This window comes from Cyphomyrmex costatus, unplaced genomic scaffold, assembly GCF_001594065.2.
Source record: "Cyphomyrmex costatus isolate MS0001 unplaced genomic scaffold, Ccosl1.0 scaffold214, whole genome shotgun sequence".
Classification (NCBI taxonomy): domain Eukaryota; kingdom Metazoa; phylum Arthropoda; class Insecta; order Hymenoptera; family Formicidae; genus Cyphomyrmex; species Cyphomyrmex costatus.
Window position 1 is genome coordinate 614,344 of NW_017276192.1, and position 23,902 is coordinate 638,245.

Genomic DNA, 23,902 nt, shown 5'->3' on the forward strand with positions numbered 1-23,902 from the left:
TAAATTATCTTTCGATAATAGTAATATAGTAAAAAACAAAATAACAAACATAATTAAAAGATTAAAAAGAGTATATTATTATATAAATATAATAATATATATAAATAAAATAACAAAAAATAATAGAAATATAAGTATATCTAATTCTATTCAGTATTTGGTGAAAATTCAATTAATTATGTAACTAATTAGTTAATTATGTGCATTTAAGTACAATAGATAGTTAGCCATATATGTATAATGAATATAATTAGTAATAAACAATTAATCATATTTAAATTGTTTCAAAACGCAGAAAAGATGAAGCAGCTTTGTAAATAATTTTGTAAGTATAGCATTTAGCGACATTTCTTTGCTGAGCAATTGCGAAAGTAAACAAAAAGATAGCGGAGAGATGATGAAACCAGTCCATGAAATGCTTGGCGAAAGGTAAAGTTGTCCTTTTGTCGCATCTATGTATACATCAATGTTAGCATCAATGTTTTTCAAGCACGTTTTCTTGACACGATTCTAATCCGGTCAATATGCTGAATCTCTCGACCGCAATTCCTTAATTTACTGTTCATGATTAGACGAATCGCAATTCTTTCGCAAAAGCTAACAGACTTACTAACCGACTACTTGTAGCAGGTACCATTCAATCGACTAACATTTGTGTTTAACTGAACTAAGATAATGGAATGCAATAAATTGATAAAAATTGCAACAATCTTTATAATACAGAATACATATTTAAGATTTTTTTTTAAATATAATAGTTGTGTGTGAAAAAATAATAGCTCTTTTAATTTCATCTTTAACACACTAAAAGAAAAGTGTCCATAATTGTTATTGTATGGAAAAATAATTATGGTCAAAAGCTACATTCTTATAATGATTATTGCTATAATGTTAACAATAACTGTATTCATAGACCATCTGTCAAAAAATATAAATACAGTACAGTATAAATACATAACAACAAAAACGATAATAAATTTTATATAATTAAATTATAATAATTGCAATCATTTTTTTTTCATAATGAAGGACATATATATTAGGTTAAAGGTATATAGCTTTTTGCGAAATGATTCAGCTAAATTAATAATGAAAATCTTGAATATTCTTTTAATATCCAATTAATCAAGATAAAATTCGAGAAAGAATCGAAACAGCTGCAGCCTGATGAAATTAGAGGCAAGACAATATTAACAATATAATTAGTTTCGTTATCATATTATTATGTAAAAAAATTATTTACTTTTAACAAAATATATATTCTATACTGATGTGAGACAAAATAGTTTACATTAAAAATAATTACAGTAATACTCCTGTTTGGCTCGGTACTTTAAAACAAATCTCTTTCAACGGCGATTCGCAGTTCGAGTCCTGAAAGTAAAAAGGAACGCGCGTGTGTAGGAAGAGAAGTCGCGCTTGGGAGAGTACGAAATATGGACAGAGGAAGGAAAGGTCGAGGAAAATAAAAGGAAAAAGCAGCTTGTCTTCAGTCATGACAACGGCCGCGAATGACGGACGATGAATATCTAGCATGCGACGTGATACACCACGAGAGGCCGATCGGTAATTAACCGAACAGCACGACCCACTTACCCACTAAACTCGAAGAGCCATCCGCCGTGCGGATACCTTCATCATAGGAATTCTCTCCCATTGAGAGAGAACCCGCATGGTGAAGACGACACCAGCTACACGACGTTTCTCTCTTTCTCCTTGTCGCTCTTCTCGCCTTCACCTGATCTCACCCTCCTTATCTCGCACTCTCACAAGACTTTCTCTGTATAGCAAGTACCGTTTAACTTTACAGATCCGCGCTCGCCGAGATAAAACAGCATGGATCGAGATTCACATGCCGGATGTCTCGTGTGAAACACGTGCCGCTATTAACCTTGTTGGTTATAACGATAAAATATTTCATCCCGACATCGAACTCTTAACACGAATGATATTAACCGACATTCATAGTCGATTCTTATTTTTCAACAATCATAATTTATGTCATAATTTATGTGTCTTAAGATATAGTAATACAACTTTGTAATTGATTCATATACCTTAAAATAGTCTTAAATACAAAAATTAACTACGAATTCTGACCTATTACCTACTCTATAAATTCTTGGAGTAGAATCTCACTCAAATTGGACCAATCTATAAAAAAGAACTCAATTTTTTCATCTTTAAGAGTGAAATTTCACTCTTCAGATTCGCTGTAAAAGTTTTAAAGAATATTTAAATTAAAAAAAAGAGCTCAAATCGAAAAGTATGTTTTGGAAACAAGATATTTTTTTATTTCATTTTTCTGTTGTATAAAATATAATAGCTAATTTCGTAATTAAAAATAATTTATTATTATTTGAATTATATAACTGATTAGATTATTCATTTATACAATTTCGTAAATAATAAGTAAATAATAAAAATTTTAGTTGTTTTTTTATTGCACAGTTCTCAGTCAAGTAAAAAGTTGAAAGAATAGATTATGGTAATTTAAGAGGCAGATGTATATTAACGAGTTTTAGCGCAAACGAATGCTAACAGCGTATGAATAAATTCATTAAAAATTCTAAAACTGAATCTTAACGGAAGATCCACTTTCATTTAAACAATGTGGAATTATTTATTAAGAAACTTAGGTGCGAAACTTAACCCAGATTTTCGACAAACGATGCATTACAATTATATTTTTGCATAATTCCGGTCCCACAACACTGACATTGTCTGTATGCAGAGATATCAATATAACGCGCATCCGAAGTGACATAAAATCCGCGTCGCGAATTAAGGTTGATTATTTCGAGGTCTGCGTGTTGCGGAATATAAAGCAGGGTTTTCGCGCTAGCGAGCCGATGCGTTTCGGGACAATGCACATACAAGGCGCACGCATAACGCTATGAAAATTACAGCCGTTGAAAAAAAAAAATAGAAAAGAAAATCGGCAGCGCCAAGTCGGGAAAGGCCAAAGGGCCACGCAACGACATTGGGCAACCTTCAGCTGTGTATTGCTATTACTCCTGTTTTCGCAGTTCGCGAAACTGCAATATCGATTACGCAAACTACAAACTCTCTGCTGGCCTTAAAATGCCGGCCGCGGCGATGACCAATCGCGGCTCGTTTAATTTTCCAGTCTACTTATCGCTTGCTCATCCCCCGTGTCTAAGGGGATTTACAGTCGTATTTCGATGCTTCTATGCATCCGATAACTGCTGTGATAAGCCAATACATCACTTCTATCCGTATAATTCAGTATGATTGCGCTAGGTGCTGTTCACGCCGATATTCATCAAAGAAGGATCTTAGAACGATAGTTTGTGTTTTGCCAGAAATTTTAAAGTGATTCGATCGAAAGGCAACAAGTCGTTTAAAAGATAAAGAAATCATATATATCTAACTTTACGATTGTTCTTTGAACTTCTACTTTGAAACACACTTTTTCGGAACTTTCATTAAAAATTCGATAATTTTTGATAAATATTATGTATAAGACAATCCTTTAAAATATTTTAGTAGAAGAAAAACGTTATGATTGCTTCTGTATAATTCATTCCGATTCATTAGACAGGGATAGAATTTCAAAACTTTCAAGAATTTCAAAAATTTTTTAATGATTCATTAATCGAGACTACTTCTAATCGAAATTATAAGACATTCTAAAAACGGGAAGATAAAAAGATCATAAAGATTTGATTTTTTGCCCACTCTTTGAACTTCTACTTTGAAACTTGGTTTCTCGAAACATTAACTAACGATTCAGTAATTTATAATAAATTACATATAAAATAATTCTTTAAAAAGTTTTAACAGGAAGATATTATAGTTGCATCATGATTATGAAAATTATGAGCAATCTTATGTCAGAAATCATAAACATATCGTCGAATCTTCTCTTTCATCCTTTCTTTTTCTCTGCAGGCATAATTTAAACATTCTTGTAAAAATGATAATAGATGTCTCGTTAAATTATCGTAATTACGTCACAAATACGGAAATCATGAGTGATCGAGTGTTACAAATTGTAAAGATGTTTACGCAGACTCTTCGTCACGATAAGTTGCCACCCGATGTGACGTTGAGAAAAAAAGTAACGAGAAACGTTTCCGAGGGTGGTTACGTAGGGCTTAAATCGGGCGCGGAAGAGAAAATCAGCCGGACGAAAATGATTTAGGCGATTACTAACTCTTACGAGAACAAACTGTCTCTACCGCGATTACACGAATCAGTTGTTACGCGCGAAAGTTCGCGCGACTCATCGCTAATAATCGTCAAACGTCGTCAGAGATTCACGAAAACGCAATCTAATGACCGTACAGCATAATGTATGTGTACGGCGTGGTACGTAAGATTACGAAATTGATTTCTTTCCTGATGGACAGCGAGAAAGTGTCATTCATGAATTTAATTCTGTCCACCAGCGACACAAGTAATGCTGACAAAGCTAGATAAGTGTGTTATGACGCTACAGAAAGAGACAGAGAGCGCGATATGTAAAATCGTTGATGGGCGATATAACAAATTTGTCATCTACATCATGACTGTCCCGCGATTACACGAAGAGTTTATCGAAAAAGATCAAATGTTCGTGAATGATTACGTGTAGATATATATTTACGGTAAAACTCACTAGATAATTTCCGACAAGTACTGCAGTTTATTCTTGTTAATCTCTTTTCGTGTCATCTTTCTTTCCGAACATACAACATAAACAAATTATAGATGCAGAAATGAATGATTGCTGTTAGAGTTGAACAAGCACTTTTAACGGTTAAATTAAAGAAAGATGTTTCCATTAGAAAACGTATAAAAGTAAATGAAAATAAATTAAAATAAGACATACTGAAAAGAAATAATTTAATTCAATATACAAAGCAAAAAAATTCATACATATTTATAAATGCATATAGATTACATGATTTTTATGTTTTACATGGTTGATCAATAACGCCGTTTTCTATATTTCGTTGGCAATCATGTGGTTAAACTGTAGCTGTTGTGAATTTCTCTTTTTTGCTAGACATTTTAGAGACGATGCTTTTCTAATATATTATAATTTGTATATTAATATATATATATATATATATATATATATATACATCGAAAATTGTACCAATTATAAAATTGATTCTAAAATTCGAAACTCTTCTAAGTTTCCTTTAATTCTTCAACTCGGCGCGGCATACGCGTTTCTATTAATAATCTATTTTTACATGTTAAAGCAGATAAGTTAGAGAACATGTGTAGCATAATATATAATTGAAAAATATAGTGCACATGCTGAGAAATGCTAAGATTAAAGAGTTAATCCATTGATACTCATTAGTCTATGTCGAGCATTAAAATCGTATCGTTCGACAGCTTCAATCTAAAGAAACTGTCGAGAAATCGTTAGAAATCAGCGGTTAGTTCTGCGCTAAATCGCACGCGTCATCGTTAGCTTTATTACTGGACAACGATGATGCGTGAGATTTAGCACAGAGCAGAATCACATCTGTTCGGTTCATCTCAATGCAGCGACGCGCATTTAGTATCTGATTATTGCCTGATGTATATACACTTCATATTAAAATTAACTTATTTAATATTGGCGCTATAAAAATAAAATTTATTCATTTAATGTTTATCTACAATTATTCATTAACGTATTTTTAAGCTGTTGAATTCTTCACGAAACATAATTTATAAGGTACTGGATTGGAACCAAAGTTCGTAACGTTACAAATTTCAAAATTCAAACAGCTCGTTAACAATTTCGTTAAAGATAAACAAAATTAAATTTTAAAAAAGTGTTTTTAAACATGAACTCTCTACTTTCGAAAAATTAATAAATTTTTTGAAGATTTATTAATTCTTTCTACGAGTTTGATAATTTTTCTATGTAGTCAATTACAAACTGGAAAAATGGGAAATTTTCTTCTCGCTCTGTAACGTGTTTAAAAAAAAACTTACAACAATGTTCGATATTCTAACATGAAAGCTTAAAGTTTATGTTTTTTATAAGAATGTTCTTAAGATTTTTTATTACTAATTTATCGCGGATTAAATAAAAGAAGCATTTGGACTTTAATTATTCACAACTTCATTAAAAATCGTTGTAAATTGTCGTACTGCAATTCAAAAAGCAAATTCTCGAAATTAAAAGTTTGCTGTATGGAATGGTATAATTGCTAAATTTGTTTAAAAACATGTAGATACAAATATAGTATAGCTACCAATTTTTGTTTCAGCTCAATATTATATTATACGTAGAACTCTGCGTTAAATGTATCAGACTTGTTAAATAGTACCTATAATATTACGATTTACTGAAACGTACAATCGTTTGTATAAATAGAGATTGCTTCTTTTTCAAGAATATAGGCTGAGGTAAGCAAAGATTCGTGATGCTTTAATTTCACACGTCACGTTCAGCGTCGTTGAATATGCGAACCTCTGACATCGTTGCGTTCACTCGGAAGAAGCGAAAATGGTGATTTATTAGGTCGTATAGAAAACGAGGCGAAAGAGGAAAATGCAGAGAGGTGATGGAAGGAGAAGGACGAAAGCGCAAGGGAAGGAGGAGACTGGTTCATATCCGTGCGTAAAGTCGCAGCGAAAGCGCGGCACAATAACGATGACTTCGCGATAACGCCGGGATACTTAAATGACGTTCGTAGCGAGCTTCCTGACCCATTACGTTCTACGTCGAAGTCTTTGATCGACGATTAGAATGACATGTAATATACGTGTATTCCAGTGTACATAAACGTGAGCGGAAAGAGTTATCCGGGAATTCCATCCGATTGCTGTAATCCTTGACTCTCTCAACACACACTTGCACATATACGAATAAAACATATTAGACATTAATAAGTAATTCACTATTTTTTTTTATAAAATTCAATATTTATTGTCGACATATACCGATATAATTCAATTATATATGAAAGTAATCTATTTTTTTTATATTTTTTTTCACACCTTTCAAACATATTATATAAATTTCTTAAAACTTAATAGAAAAACTATCTTTACTTGCGATAAATTCATTATCATAAAACCATTTTTTTATTTCTGTTCTAACATCTTTTTCTAAATTTTTTTCTCAAACAAGTATGTTGCATCAACCGGAACAAGTGACAGTTTGAAAGCATTAGGTCCTTTGAGTACGCTGGGTGTGGTAAAATATCTTAGCCATGTTGTAATAGTATCTTTGATCAATTTCGTCACATGAAACTGAGCAATGCTCATTTCAGCATCATAAGACAAAATTAATCTCAATCGGTATTCACGTAGCACCTTCAAATTATTATTAGTTCCGGTTAATGTAACATGTTTTTTGTCTAACAAAAAATTTAGAAATGTTAAAAAAATTAATGTGGTTTGAAGAATTCATTGCACTAATAAGTGCAGGAAAATATTTATATTCAATCGAAGCAAATCTTCATACTTGATAATGCTTTCTGAGAATTAAAACAATTTCCAATTCAAGTAAATTTTGCATCAATTATTTGTCGGTCTTAAAATATAGTCCTAGATTGAAGACGTAATAATATAAATTAAATTGACAAGTAATGACAATCAGTAAAATTAACAAGTAATTTAATACTAATAATGCTAATGAGCATCTTTAAAACTTTATAAATAATTTATTGCAAAAAATATATTACTTCAGTCGGAATACAAACCTGCATCTCTTGAATTCCATGCTGGCGTCTAGGAATTCATTACAAGTAAAAACTAGTCTTTTAATCACACGCCATAATCTATAACTTATCTGAAAGATAAAAGAAAGTATTGAGAAAAATAATGAAAATTATTTACATGATTGAAATATCGGTATGTTTCAAAAATAAATATTAAATTTTATAAAAAATAGTAGCTTATTTATTTATACATAGTAGGTATTTGAAAAAGAAGAAAACAGAAAAAGATCAATTTCTAAGAAGAAACTTTTTTATTAATTTTTCAAATAATTCTCCGTTTAATAATTCAATTAGTTAAATATCAACAAAATCTTTTTTAATAACATACACACACATATATACAGGGTGTCCCATTTTAATCTATCGGTCGAAATATCTCCTAAAATACGCCAGCTATAAAAAAATGTTTCAAATAAAAATGGAATGGTGTCGAGGGGGACACATTTTAGTCATATTGTTTTTTTTCTAAGTGGAGGCGCTAAAAAGATATGAAGGTCACCTCCACTTTTTTAAATGGAATTATGTAATTTTTTTTAGATAACGTGATTCCTCTAACTATTTTGCATAAAAGTATTAAGGTAGAGATACCAAAAAACCAATAATTTTCGAGATATTTTACACTTTATTTTGGTACATTTTGACACACAATGTTAAATAACTCGTAAACTGTTGACTTTTTGATTATCGTACCTTAATACTTTTGTGAACAGAATAATGAGATAAATCAAATGGTGTAAAGAAAACACATAGTTGCATATAACTTATCTGAAAGATAAAAGAAAGTATTGAGAAAAATAATGAAAATTATTTACATGATTAAAATATCGGTATGTTTCAAAAATAAATATTAAATTTTATAAAAAATAGTAGCTTATTTATTTATACATAGTAGGTATTTGAAAAAGAAGAAAACAGAAAAAGATCAATTTCTAAGAAGAAACTTTTTTATTAATTTTTCAAATAATTCTCCGTTTAATAATTCAATTAGTTAAATATCAACAAAATCTTTTTTAATAACACACACATATATATATATATGATAGATTATTTTATTAAATTGTATATTGATGTTTTATATAAGAATTTTTATTTACAAAAATTAATTTGTTTAAAAGTAACAGATACTTACACGCGTAATTTTTTATATCAAAGATAATTGTAAAACAAGAAATTAATTCATGTCGTTGAAACCAAATCGGTTTCAACTAAACAACCTATATGAATATAGGGCATCAGAGCCAAATTATAGCTGACAATAAATTATAATAAATTGAATTGGATATTTGTCTTGATATGCACATACTTAAAAATTCCATGAAGCTTTACCAGTGTAATAATTCTTTCACTACTAAATAAAAAGTGGTTTCTGTACGCATTAATCCTTCATCAAGTTATAAAGAATGATCGTATTCGATTATGTGTAGCGCTGAACTGTCTTCAAAAAGATATTAAGAAACCTTCTGAAAAATGAACTCCATAATTTACGTTAATAATATTCAAGAAGTTATATACGTATTAACCTGTATAATTACAAAAAATTAAATTTTTTTCCAATCAGTATGATAAATAAAATGTTCTAAATATTCTTTCCTCACACATTATGTATATATAAAAATATTCTGAAATTAATAAAAATCTAAATTTAACGTATTGATATTTATAAAGTTCTTTTAAAAACATCTGCTTTAGATTCAAAATCTTTAAATTCCCGATTTGATTAAATCTTATAATTATAATTATATATCATAATTATATTTTTAATCATATTAATTTGTATTTATAGAGATGGCGTCGGCGGCAGCAGAATTGGTAGCGGAGAGAGAACCGGAGTTGAGGATCGAGATGACGGATTTAAATAGGACATTCGGTGGTGCCCAGGGTCTGGTCAGAATGGCTCTAGATCAGTACACAGAAATTCTCACAACAGTTTCTGATCCACGTGTTAGCGACTGGCCATTAATGGACTCGCCTGTACCGACAATCCTTATAGTACTCCTTTATTTGTACGGCGTTGTTATATTCGGCCCGCGTATGATGGCCAACAGAAAGCCATATAAACTCAGAGGAGTCCTGGTGGCATACAACGCGTTTCAAGTCGTCTTCTCGCTAGGAATGATGTACGAGGTAAACATTTTTTATTATTTAAAAAAAAATAAGATTATCATCGGTACGTTATAAACGTGTATAATTTGGAATAATATCTAGGAAGTTTGCAAATTTTCAAGCAAAAATCAAATGAAAAGAATGTTTAGATAAAAATAATTTTAATCTGTATTATAATGCACCATTTTATATCCATAATGTTTTCCAATTTTTTTTTTTAATAATTTAAAATTCTGCTCATACACAGAGGTCGAGTTTCATTAAACAGAAGGAAGCTTTTGAATATCTTCTCTACACTATAAAAACTGCAGTGTTTAAACTATATATAATATTTACGTTTAAAATATCTTTTTAAAACAAACGTTTAATAATAAAATACATTTCAATTTTAAACGTTTTAGTGTTTTTAATCCAAACACATAGCGTTTTGTTTATTAAAAAAGTCTAAAACATTTTTAAATGTTTAAAAAACGGAGAGAAGAATAAAATATTTTAAAATTGAATACTTCTTTTTTGAGTATATTAAAACATTCGCACGAACTTCTAAACAATCCAGTAAAACGCTTTTTCAAAAATTAATGTTATAAAATATAAACTAACGTAATATACCCAATTAAATACAGTAAGGAAATATCTGATTTGAAATCGTTATATTATGAAATGAAATATAATAGAGGAGTCGAAAGAGATATAATCGATAGACAAACAAGTATCAAGAATCAGAAAGTAGATGAAGAAGCACACAAGTTAGAAATCCTGTAATTTACGAAATCATGCAATCCATGGGCGGAAAAACAATGCTCGCAGAAAATGCAAGAGAAATGGAAGAAATAAGAGAGAAAGGAAAAGAATGAGAGCGTTATACGAGAAAGAGAGAAAGAAAGAGCCTCGAGACAACCTTCCACGTCACCCTTGACTTTCGCGTTTTCTTATAACCATCATTAAGTTCTCGTTATATCGTACATGACGTGCAAAGTTCATGAATGCCGACGATCCGCCGGGATCTAAGGACTCAGCTGGCGGTTGGAAGCCGGTCAAACAACTTACTCGTTATATATAGGTCACGATGTAAGTATGCCGTCGCGCCGATATGTACGTATTCGAGATCGAAAATTATCAGATGGCTAATCATGAGGAGGATTATGAATTATCAAAGCAAACAGCCATGTATAATCCTCGTTTGCCGAACCAATACGGCTAACAAAGTGTGACGGTGAAAGGAGATGTGATGAATAGAATCGTATAATCATTGACAAAGATCCAAGAAGAGACTTCGACCTAGAACTTCATCGACCATACTATGAGAAAAAAATGATTGCAATTATCATAGTTTAATCATAATTTAAAGTCCACTTTTTCGGTACCAAAACTACCAACCATATATTTTTAGTAAAACGATGAATATAAATATTATTATTAATATTAAAGTAGAAATAGTTACTACTGTAACAAAAACTATAAAAAAAATGGAACTTTTACCATAATCATAATTAATTTAACATGTAATTATAGTCACTAATGCTAAACACTTTTCTCTCAGTATATCGCGTGAAATTAATGCATTCAGCTTAAATGGTACAAGATATAATACAATTGTCATATCTCTCTTACTTCAAAAGTGACAAAAGAACACAACAAATTAAATTTAAATCAAATGCACTCAATATTCACTGGATTGACATAAAAATTTGTATTTAATATAAATAGAAATATATTAAACCGCAAAATCTTCAATATATTTTATTGTGCTGTTAAACAAAATATGTATTTATAATTCAAAAAATATTTATATTTCACTTTTACATTGAAAATGTGAATTAGTATACACAATGGCTATAATATGCACCAATGTGCATTGAATTCGTCATAAGTTCTCCAGAAAAGGAAAATCTATTTTTCAATTTAATAAAAAATTATTGACTAAACAAATGATATTCATAAAAGAATATATTCTTAACATAATCAAATGTTATTTTTATTTGACGTTATTTTTATTCTTATAAAAACTCACTTTTTTAAATTGTGATTTTCTATATAGTTGAAGTAGTTTACTTTTAATAATTAATATTTACTTAACATCATCAAATTATTTCTACTTTTTTGTATTAGATATACAATGTGTATATATATATATATATATATATATAGGTATACTGTACAAAATATTGAAAATATATAAATGTAATATAATTAATCTTAATGATATAATTAGTATCAAAATAACTTTTCACTGATTGAAATCAAGCATAGTAAATTGACACCTTCGGTAGTTCTAGCGAGATACTATCAGCAGTTCTAGCATGAACTCAGTCATGGTAACAACTAAAAAATCCCGTTTTTGAGTTGTATTATATTTTTGAAATAAGAGAGCAATATGTCTTGATTAAAAGTTTTACAAGTGTTAATTAGTTACCGCATATATCATTACACATATTAGATATATAACGAGCAAGTTTTCTTATCTTATCTTGTACTACACCGTAACTCTTATGCAAATCGCTGAGAAGTCAAAAGTCACACACACATGAATCTATAATCATAGGGAAACTCATAATGCCATGGCTTATTGAATATAAATCAAAATAAACATATATATTATAAATACGATATTAAAATAAAATTTGTGAATTTTACTCAACTAGTTTTCAACAAGTTCCTTCCAAGTGTTGCGTATAAAACGAATAAACTACAATAAAGAAGATAGAATAGTTTAAAATTTATTGTCTCGATCATTGACTTTCTTATTTTAACACGCATTTGTGTGGAACAAATTGTGTGGAAATTCATATTTTGATTAATTATTTTCGATCGCTTTATATTAAACTTAATTAATTTGCATCTTAATTAATAATAACTCATAATTAGATTCATCCTTTAATTATATATTATAATTAATTAGTAATTCAGATTCACTGCGAATCGTAGGATTTAAATTGATAGTTATAGATGATAGGCGGTGAAATTTAATTCGACACATACCCGTTCACTGACAAAATACTTGCAATGTCCTTAAGAACATGATTATTATAAAAAAACAGTAATCTTTCAAAGTTGTTCAATATTACAAAAAGTATTGAAACTATTTATGAATAAAGAAATTGAAGTACAGACTTATTACAAATTTCTCAACCTTTGACCGATTGTGAGACATTTCTTCAAACGTTATAATTAATTTAGATATAGGCAAAAACAAAATGTTGATAAAATTCGAATAATATTCAATCAATTAAATATTTTTTAAAAATCATGAAATTTTAATGCTACTAAATTTTCTCTTAAGCGTTCGTTTTCTTCAATTTAAAATTGTACTCTTTGCCATAAACTGTTGTAAGAATAACAGCATTAAGTTTGTCACAATTTTGATCTTATTAATCAACTTTCCAATGAAGGGGACTTACGACATAATTATATAATTCCAAACATGGGATCTGTGCTTTTCCGTTGATAGCCTTGACCTACTTATATCAATGTGTGGTATAAGTTTAGACTTATTGTGTGTGTAAACAGAGGTATATATTATTTTTTATTCTAAACAAAAAGATTACCAGAATATTCTGTAATTAAAATACTAATGATTAATCAGAATATTAAAGTCACAGCGAGATATTTTTTACTTGCTACCGATCGATTGTTTTGAGCCTTTCAAATGACGTAATTACGTCCTGTTATCGAATCTTATTCAATAAATCCTTTACGATGGATTTTTCCACTTCGTTATTCTACAATATTCATTAATATTCCCGCGAATTTCGTGTATCAATATAATGTAATTTTTTCTATGTATGCTTTTATAATATATGTAGATATTAATCATGTGTGTGTACTCGTATGTGGGAGGGGAGGAGGCAGTTGTTAATTTAAAATATCCAATGTATATTTAAGATAAGATTCCGATTTTTTCATTCAAATAAAAATATTTATTTTATTACGTTAAAACATTTATTTTATTATATTAAAATATTTATTTAGTAGTCACTTCTTAAGCATGGTATAATCTCGGACTGAAGGAAGAAAAGTATGTGTACCTAAATTACAGTATCTTCCAGTAACCAAATCTTAATCGTTACTCAATCTATCTATATGCACCCGCACATTCGTTTCATTACACCGAGACGTCCTGCTTTCGACTTTCTATAAAGTACTGATTGCAAGTCCCGTTTACACCACTCCCACGGAGCACGATCGAAAAGACAAAGTAAAACTCCGTGCGGAAGGTCAAACAAAAAACAAATTTTCACGCGCCAGAGAATGGATAATGAACGGTTGCATCCGCGCGAAAGTGCACTTTGAAGAAGTGACTAACCGCAATAACTGCTGCTTCAGTTAGAGAGTCGGTCAGGAAAGCTTTTTATATACACAAAATGGCACAGCTTTTCCAAGATAGTTTTGCTCGTTAAAGTATCCAAATATAAAATCGTGATGGCTTTTTTCTTTGGAGTGAATAAAACAATATATATATCATCAATTGCGATCAAAATAATATAAAATCTACCCTAAAATTTAACTTAATTGCACTCCATTTAAAAAAATAAAAATTATTTGAAGAATATAAGAATTATTTTAAAAAATAATTTTTTTATTGAACATATGTAATATATATATTTTAACAAAAAAAATTTATTTTCTTATCAAATTTTTCAATGCCCTAATATATTAAATATAAATATATAACTATGTACGTTTATTTCTAGTTGCGTGGAAATGAATTTAAATTCTAATTTATGCGTGTTATTTCAATACGTATATAAAGTTCGCGGAAATATTGATTAAGATTGTAGTAGAATGACGGAAATTCAAACAAGAAAGTATCAAGATCACGATAATTTGTATAAGCGATTAAAAGATAAAGCATCGGGTGGAGTTCATGTGATTAGGATCAGTAATTATACATACATATGCATATGCGTTCACTCTATTAATTTTCTCAGCTCAATTGACATTGACTTTGCTATTTAGTATCGGTTCAATCTTTTAATTTATACATACTACATAAATTACAATAATTATCATAAATTAAAATGAGATATAAATTTGTCGTTTGTATTCATGTATCCTGATTATTATTTTCATATTGTTTACATAGATAAAGCTTTATATAAGTAATGCGAAATTATTTACATTAATATCTATCGAATTGTCGGAACAGTTTTTACTAAGACAGCAGCTGCTTATACGTGGGCAATTTGAAAAGTTTCTTAAGTCAGAAAGAAAACATCTTTTCAGAAAAGTTTCATTTTATTTTTCAATATAATCTTCTTTTAATTCAATACATTTAGACCAGTTGTGCTCCAATTTTTTCAAGCCGTACAAAAAGTACGATGGCTGAAACTCTGCAAAATAGACGTTCGTGGCGGCGATGACCTCATTCGACGCAAATCTCTTTCCTCCGAGCCAAATCTTCAGGTTTGGGAACAAAAAGAAGTCGCATGGGACCAAATCTGGAGAGTATGGTGAATAAGACAGCAATTCGTATCGTAATTCGATCAATTTTGCGGTGACAATTGCGGATGAATGGGTGTTACCGTGATGGAATAACAATATTTTTTTGGTTAAATGAAAGCGTTTTTCCTTCAATTCTTTATCAAAACAGCCCAACAAATCAGCATAGTATTTTCCCGTTATTGTTTTTCCCTTTTCTAAGTAGTTAATGTGGATGATGCTTTTAAAATTCCAAAAAATGGTGGCCATAACCCTCCCAGCATAAAACTGACTTGGCTTTCTTTGGGGCCGGTTCACCAGACGAAATCCATGTACCTTTTAGCCATTATTATGTCTTTTTTGATACGCGCATTATCTCTGTGTGACTTAAGAAACTTTTCAAGTTGCCCACGTAGTTCGAAGTACTCGTATATACACAGCGAAAGAATTAACTAGTATCGTGGAAAAAAGCCAACATTGAGATAAATATCGACTTAACAGAGTGATTTTTTCTAAAAATTGGATGTATTAAATAGAACGTGGCCTCAAAACGTACAGTTTCTCCTGAAACATATTTATACTTGCTGTCACTCTCGTTGTATGAAAATTGGTAACATGTATAACACAATCTTTTCAAGGTAAACTTTCGGATCGATTTATAACCGGATCGAAGGCACCAAAAACGATGAAAGAGTGATTTAAAACGCCAATGGCAATTACAGATAATATTATCGCAAATATATTAAAAGAAATATAAAACATATATCTATAAAATTATCTAAACTATATCGTTCCTCTTCCGTTCGGTAACCATAATTTGTTTTACTTTCGTCATCTCTCGCACCGACGAGAAAACATGGTTACCATTTTTCATGATATGATGAAATAAAATCAATATTTGTTCAAAGTTCAAACCGATATTATGTTACGACAGCCTACATTACGTCTGGCTTTGAAACGTTTTATATTTTCTTGTTAATGTCGAAATGAACGATTTGTGGTAATCAATTACCTTTAATGATTTACGAGGTCGCTCAAGAATTGAAGTTGCTCCGTTAAAGGTAATTAATACGTTTAACCGAATGTTTATCATTCTTTTACAGCACTTAATGTCCGGATGGCTGTTGGACTACAGCTATAAATGTCAACCGGTCGATTACTCCCACAATCCATCTGCTCTGAGGATGGCGAACCTATGTTGGTGGTACTTCATTAGCAAGTTCACGGAATTCGCTGATACGGTATACTTCATTTTCATAAATTCGCCTATCACATAATACTAACAGTAGTCACTACAAAATTTACAGATTGATCAATTTTGAATTTCATTAAATTAAAAAAATTAATATAAATTATACATTATACTTATATCTATTGTTAATTAAATTGCGTGTATTCATGAAAACAAACAAATAGAATAGAAATAAAAATGTCTTTCGATTCTTTTCGCCGAAAGCTATCAAAACAGCAAAGCATAAATTGAAACGCACTATCTTTATAAAACACATATACATCAAAGCGCATAGAACTTTCTCTTATATTCTATTAAAAAACACTAAAAATCATTAATCCTCTGGCACCTGTATTTTTATTTAGATTTTTTCTTAATTTAAAAACGAAAGTTATTACAAATATCTACCTCAGGTTTGGAAATAGAACGAAATTATGCCATCAATATACTCTGCGTTATCTCTATGCAAAGTGACCAAAACCAGTTTTAGCCACGCAAGATATAAAAAATTTGGTAAGACCAAATCTAATTCGAATATAAAAGGGCGAAAAATGTTCTATTATCCGCGTACACTTTCGATTCTTAATTCGCGCAAACTTACTTTTCTCTCGAAAATTGTGCGCAGTCAACCAAGAAAAACGTATTGCGTTATCTCTTGTTTGTCGTACCGGGATCTGGTGAACGCTCTGCATTTTCAATGAATGTATATACGCGTAAACAGACCGAAAGGTAGAGAAAGAGAGAGAAGTGGAAAACTATTCCCCGCTAGCTATTCCGCGAGAATCGCATAATTATGTACGAACGCTCATGTATCCCTTCTCGCGGCGCAATAACCCTTAAGCAATCATTCCCATTAGCGCGAGTGAGCACGAGCAGTGCCGAATCGCTGTCGAGCACGCAATACCAGCGGATTAAAGGAGCAGATAAGATTTAATCGACCGATCGCCACTCGTTTGTTAGGTATTCTGACCCGACAATTCGTAAAGCGGGTGTTTAGCTTTGCCAGCAAAGCGAAAAAGAGAGATATAAAGAGAGAAAGCGCTCTTAAGCAGATTTTCGACACTGCGTACGTGTACGAAATTCAGCCAAATGCAGGAATCATCGCGAAACGGGCTTTTCGTCATTCGTTACTCAATTCTGATGGCGGTGTATGTTTCCACTATCGCGTTCTATCGTGCCTGGATGACGAAAATCATCACGTTTCCGTTAAATAAACGTAGATATTTTCCAGCAGATATAACTCGCGAGCCTCGCATTATCGACAATTAACACGACAATAAAATATCACTTACTTTTTTCTTTCGAAATAAACGGTCGATAAGATAATTCTCATTTTTTAATTCGAAAATATTAATAAGTAAACTGAACAAGTAAACAAGTTACGTAAAATTAAATCAGAATAAATTATTTTTAACGAGTTAAACCATTAATGTATAATTTATTTTAAGTTGATAAGGTTCGAAAGCTTTAACGCCTTTGATTGAATCAAAAATTAAGAAGAAATAAGTTTCCTTAGTAAAAAGTAAAAATAAAAATATTTAATTCTGATTTCTTTTAATTCTAATTTCGGAATACTTTATGTACCCTCCCCCTCTCTTTATTATTAATTAGCATTACTTACAATTTATTTTTTAAGTCATGACAGAGGAAGAGGACGCGATCCTAAATCATAGATCAATGAATCTAAATCCAAATTAAGTAACAGGAAATTACGAGAGCTCGTAAAATTTCGTAACAATATTGCTCATCAACATTTCAGGTATTCTTTGTGCTGCGCAAGAAGGACAGTCAAGTGACATTCCTGCATTTGTATCACCATTCTTTAACACCCCTCGAGACGTGGATCTGCGTGAAATTTATTGCGGGTGGTCATGGCACTCTGGGTAATCTCATAAACAACGCGGTGCACGTAGTCATGTACGCATATTACATGTTAGCGGCCATGGGCCCGGAATTTCAAAAGTACTTATGGTGGAAAAAGCACCTAACTACTGTACAATTGGTGAGTAGTCAATCGAGTCGCACCTCTTCTTAAATTGATACAAATCATTCATCTATATCGTTTCAAGAACTTGAATTAATTATTAAGAAGAAAATTAAAATTTAAAAAAATAAACATCTACAATTTTTATAGTGTATTTAGATCAAATCCAAAAACATCTCTTTCTAAATTAATATGAATAAACTTAAATTACAACTCATATGACACTTAAAGGGTTTGAATTGAAAATTAAGGAAAGATAAAGTTAAAATAAACAATATGTACAATTTTTAAACGATACATTTAAATAAAGTTCAAAAGTATTTCTTTTTAAACTAATAGGAATAAACTTAAGCTATCACTTATATATCAGTCCAAGGGTTTAAATTAAGAATTAAGGAGAATTAGAGTTAAAATTAGAGTTAAAACACACAAACAATATGCGCAATTTTAAAACGTGCACATTTAGATTTAATTCAAAAAATATAATAAAAGGATAACCGGAATCTTTTCTAACACATATAATTACACAATTTTAAGCACGATTTAACGTAGAAAATCATAGAGATAAAAGTTTGTTCCGAATTATATAGATCAATTTAAGATGGATTATATGTTTGACGTAAAGGAATCTGGAAAAAATTACTATCTTTTAGAAAAGGAATTTCTTTTCTCGTTACATAGTGTATAATTTAAGCCGGTCGGATGTTTGCCCGTTCGTATACACACTTCGATTGTACGCAATAATGCCAAGCAAGTGTAACGCAAAAATGCAACACGTGACCCAATGTTCCGAATTACGAATGTGCGATAGTAGCGCGGAGAGCGATTTTTTTCGTATGGATTCGTGATACCTTCTTCTTGCACAACGCGTCGGGTTTCGCGTCGTGCCGATAATAACCCACGTCGTTGAAAGTGAATGGATAGGCACTACTGACCCATTGAGTGTGCTTTAAAGATTTAAAGGGTGCACATCGGCAATACGTAAACTATGCTAATCGTCCATCGAGGCGCGTAGTGTGTTTGCTTTCCTCCTACGAATTCATTTTTCGACGTAATGTATGCCACCGTTTCAACAACAGCTTTTTCAGATGAGAATCAAGCACTGAGTACCAATTACGGTGACGCAATTAAATTTATAGTGTTTGAATAGTAAGTATAATTGAGGAAACTTTTTTAAGATAGAAAATTTCGATAAATAAAAATAGATTCTCACTCATCACATTGAATTTTACGGAACATACGAGTATTTCGCATTTGCTAGTTTTTCTTACACATGCAAAGAAAAATATCTTTACAATTTAAGATCTGAGAAAAACAAGTCTCGCCGTACGTTTATCACACAACGATAATTATAATGACTTTAAATCAATTGCGCGCTTTAAATTAATGGGGAAAACTGCGATGATTGATGATTTGTACTTTGTCTAGGAAGTATTTCACGAAATTTGTAATGAAATACATTGCGTAGACTTGAAACAAATTATGCGAGGATAATACGTTTCACATTGTAGCTTCAAAAAATGTTATAATATTTACTCTTAAGTATATATAAAAAGTGGTGCATCCTACTTGGAAAAAAAAAAAATCTCATATGCTATTAAAATAAATAAAAAAATCTTAATATGCAAATCATTTACGGTATAATTACAAAAATTTATGCACATTTGAAATATAATATATTTTTATTATTTACACCACTTAAAACATTTCAGAAAGTAATTTCTTAAATTTCCGAAATTATTTAAATTATAGGCATTCAATATTTAGAAGATTTCTTTTAAATTTCATAAACTTGTACGTTATAATCCATATATACACATAATTTTCTAATTAAAATTTAATTAATTTTATCAATTTTAATCTAATTAAATATAACATGATATTAATGTCTTATAACATATTATCCGATTAATAGAATGCTTTATTATGAGATGAAATTGAAATAAAATATTTTGCGAAATGCAAGCAAAAGATTACGTGTAAATGAATGATGTGCAACCAAAGTCACGATAACAGCGAAAAACATTTAGCAAGCCATCCTGTTGCGGGACAATCGGAAAAATCGGTGGAGCTCGTTCAGCGAAAGGCGGAGTACCGTACTTACTAATCGGGAGATCGCTAAAATTGACTTCGTCGCTGAAAAGAGGGCACGTTCGAAAAACCGGCGGCATGGTCGGCCCGGATACGCGAATTGCGCGAACGAACTCGCGATTGCTCGCGGATTCTGGGCCATCGGCCATTGGTGTTCGTTAGATCGGTCAATCCCGGTCTCTACCTAGGCAAAATTTCACGCCAAGCGTACGTAGGTAGGGGTGAGGGAAAGTGAAAAGTACAACGCGCGTTGGGCAATTCGACTCGACTAGACCTCGCTTTAGCCGGCCGCCGAACTCGGCCAACCACGTTAGCAGTGGCGCAATAATTTGGCATTCCGATATGCCATACAGCACCTGTATACAACTACCATCATCGCAACCACCATCACCGCCACCGACACCATCGTCATCATCACCACCGTCTGTCCTTGTCGCCACCACCGCTGCGACCACCACCGCTGCCGCCACCACCACCGCGTCGTCGTCGTCGTCGTTGTCGTCGTCGCGAGCTACCACGAACCGGCCGCATACCTACGAAGCCTCACCTATATGCTTCAACCTATCCCAGTTTATCTCGCAAGACCATTGATACATACCGGCGAACATGTCCGCCCGAGGTACAGGTGTACCAACGGACTCCGCTTTGTGTCCTCTCGTGATGCATTCTCTCGAGGGACTCCGTCGTAAGACGAGAACACACAGGGACACAAGCGGCGCATTCAGAAAAAAAAAATTTCTTCGATGACGAAAGTACTTTGAATCGAATGAGAGATTTATAGAGATACGCTGCCATTTAATCTTTCACGTATCGTGGTTGCTACATCGACTACTACATACGCAAAGAACTTAAATGAGATATCTGATTGTTTGAATGGATAATGATCGAAAATTCATAGTTTTGCTTGAAAATTAATTTTGCGAAACGAAATTAAATGAAAAGTTCAAGAAGTTAAGGAACGATAGTCTGATCACTTTTCAATAGAATTGGACGCGTGCATTTTTATTTAAAACTTTTAAACCGCAATCAATTCGTCCTGTAAAAGGTTGTCGATTGCATTATACTAACAAAAAATATTTCTATGGCGTACTTAGCGAATCAAGATGCAAGATATTTGGCATTTAGATAAGTGAGAATGAAAAGAATAAAATTCTAGTAAATTATTCAGAAAATCCTATATACTTATTGCAATAAATACATCAATTACAAAATTAGTATGACATATTATACGAGTTGTAAAAAATAATTTACACAATTGTATCCACATCAGTCAAATCATTTCACGGATTAAGGCTTAATTAAGATTAATTAAATATTAGATTATCGCAACATGAATTTTTTTCAATTTCTTCGACAAATTTAATAATGAACTCTTTGACATTTAAAAATAAGTGAACGGCTTTAGTGAATTATTCAGTTTGAAAAATTTTAATTCTAAATCACATAATGAACATGCGAATGTCGCAAATTCACGCGATATAAAAATAATTTTATCAGCTTGTGCGTACAAATCTAAAAAAAAAACGTTATCACACGTTTTCATTTTGATTACATTTATTAACTCAAACTTAATTTAGTTAACAACACTTATTTAATATCTTGATACATAATAATATATAATATATAATAATAAAAACAATAATAATATACAATTATATACAATATATAATAATATAATAACATACAATTAAATAATATATGTGACATGATAATATCTTTGAGACACACATGTGAAATAATCTTTCAAAAATAAACGCGTTTATCCACGGATCAGACACATTTGCTCACAAATCCCGTTTTACGTGAAAACAGGGTTGAGATAAGATTATAGACTCGATATTAAAAGAATCAATAATAAAGTAGTAAAGTCTACGAGTTTTTACTAACAAATTCACGGTGAATTTAACTATATCCGCACATCGGAAACTCGATCATCGCACACCTATCCGTATATTTTCTATAAGTCGGTCAACGTGTGTTTGACATTTATGTGTGACGACTCACCCCATTGACTAAGAATCGCTTTTTCTTTCTCACGTCTTATACTTCAAAGATAATTTAGACACGAGAAATACCTAACTCATAAGGCAAATCTTACACAAAAGTTATACCGCGACATCAACGTTCGCACGCTATAAATATTGTCTCATTCACGGACTGGCCTCTCGATCGTTGTACGTTAAGAGAGAACGATATGCACTGGGTATATTAGATATATGAACAGTTATTGCTACATACTGCATTGCGTTCTTTCTTCGAATCGCTTAATGAATTCGGTTGCAATACAGAGTTGATCGAGTCAACCGAGTAATATGTACGCAACGCACGGCTGTGCAGAAATCGAGAAAAACATAATACGCACGGTGTAAATACGTCTCGACTCTCTATTAAACACTTATTTAAAAAAGACGCAAGCTTAAATTAATTAACTGTCAATTAATTATATAAATTATGAATTACAAGATTCATATACTATTATGTGGTATATAACATAATTTTTACATAAATTATAAGATTTCTGGATTTATATGTTTAAATCCAAAATTCTGGGTGATATTCATAGTCTGTTCTTATTATAAGACCGTCTTAAGTAATAATATCTTAAGATGCTAATACGGTTCTCTGACATGGTTCATGACATCTTAAAACAATATTTCTCGGACAGTGCTAAAATTAAGATTCGACTATAAATATCAGCTTTTGACTCTCGATAAAGTTACTCACCATTTATAAATTCTAGTGTCCGTCTGTATTGTTAAATCTGCTGAATTGTTGAATTGATTTTGCAGGTGCAGTTCTTCCTGGTGTTTGTGCATAGTGCACAGGCCCTCATCTTCGATTGCGGCTATCCCAAACTGATTGCGGCCCTCCTTCTACTTCACGCGGCGATCTTCTTCGTGCTCTTCTCGGACTTTTACAGGTCCGCTTACCGCAAAGGAAAGTCCGCAAAAGAACTCAAGGCTGAATAGAATACACGAGGGAACATACGAAAGGGAAAATCTTCGTTCCGATGAACGAAACACGCAATACACACGTACACACATGTCGCGTCGAAATGTGGCTCCTTTCTACATTAGTGAACTTTTACGCTCATTAATGTATCAACAGATGAGGAACTCATTGAGCAGTCGTATACTTGAAAATGTCAATTGGGTCAACAAAATACGAGAAAAATTTTAATATTTAAATGCACGCGAAATATCGAAATTCCTAATCTCTTGCTATTCTGAAAACAACGGAACTAAATAAATAGGTCGATAAAAAGAGAATTGTGGCGACAAACAAAAGTTATACTGACAATAATTTATAATTCTTATACATAAATAACTACAAAGAATTGCAAATAGGGGAAAATCTTGAAAGCCAGGAAAAAAGACAAATGGGAAAGAAGGG

At 31.4% G+C, this 23,902-nt stretch overlaps 2 protein-coding genes across 2 annotated transcripts in view; one reads left to right on the forward strand and one right to left on the reverse strand.

The window, feature by feature from the left end:
• Window positions 1–23,368, reverse strand: part of sit (stuck in traffic) — a 70,626-nt gene extending 47,258 nt beyond the window's left edge. The window contains exon 1 of the mRNA XM_018539414.1: window positions 23,234–23,368. The gene's annotated coding sequence lies outside the window, so the exon portion shown is untranslated. The remainder of the gene's footprint in view (window positions 1–23,233) is intronic.
• Window positions 1,496–23,588, forward strand: LOC108773566 (elongation of very long chain fatty acids protein 7). Its single transcript, XM_018539413.1, is given in 6 exon segments — window positions 1,496–1,516; window positions 1,518–1,566; window positions 9,466–9,806; window positions 16,307–16,444; window positions 18,194–18,436; window positions 23,299–23,588. Coding segments are annotated over 6 exon segments (972 nt in total). The 3' UTR covers window positions 23,479–23,588.
• The last annotated feature ends 314 nt before the right edge of the window (window positions 23,589–23,902 follow it).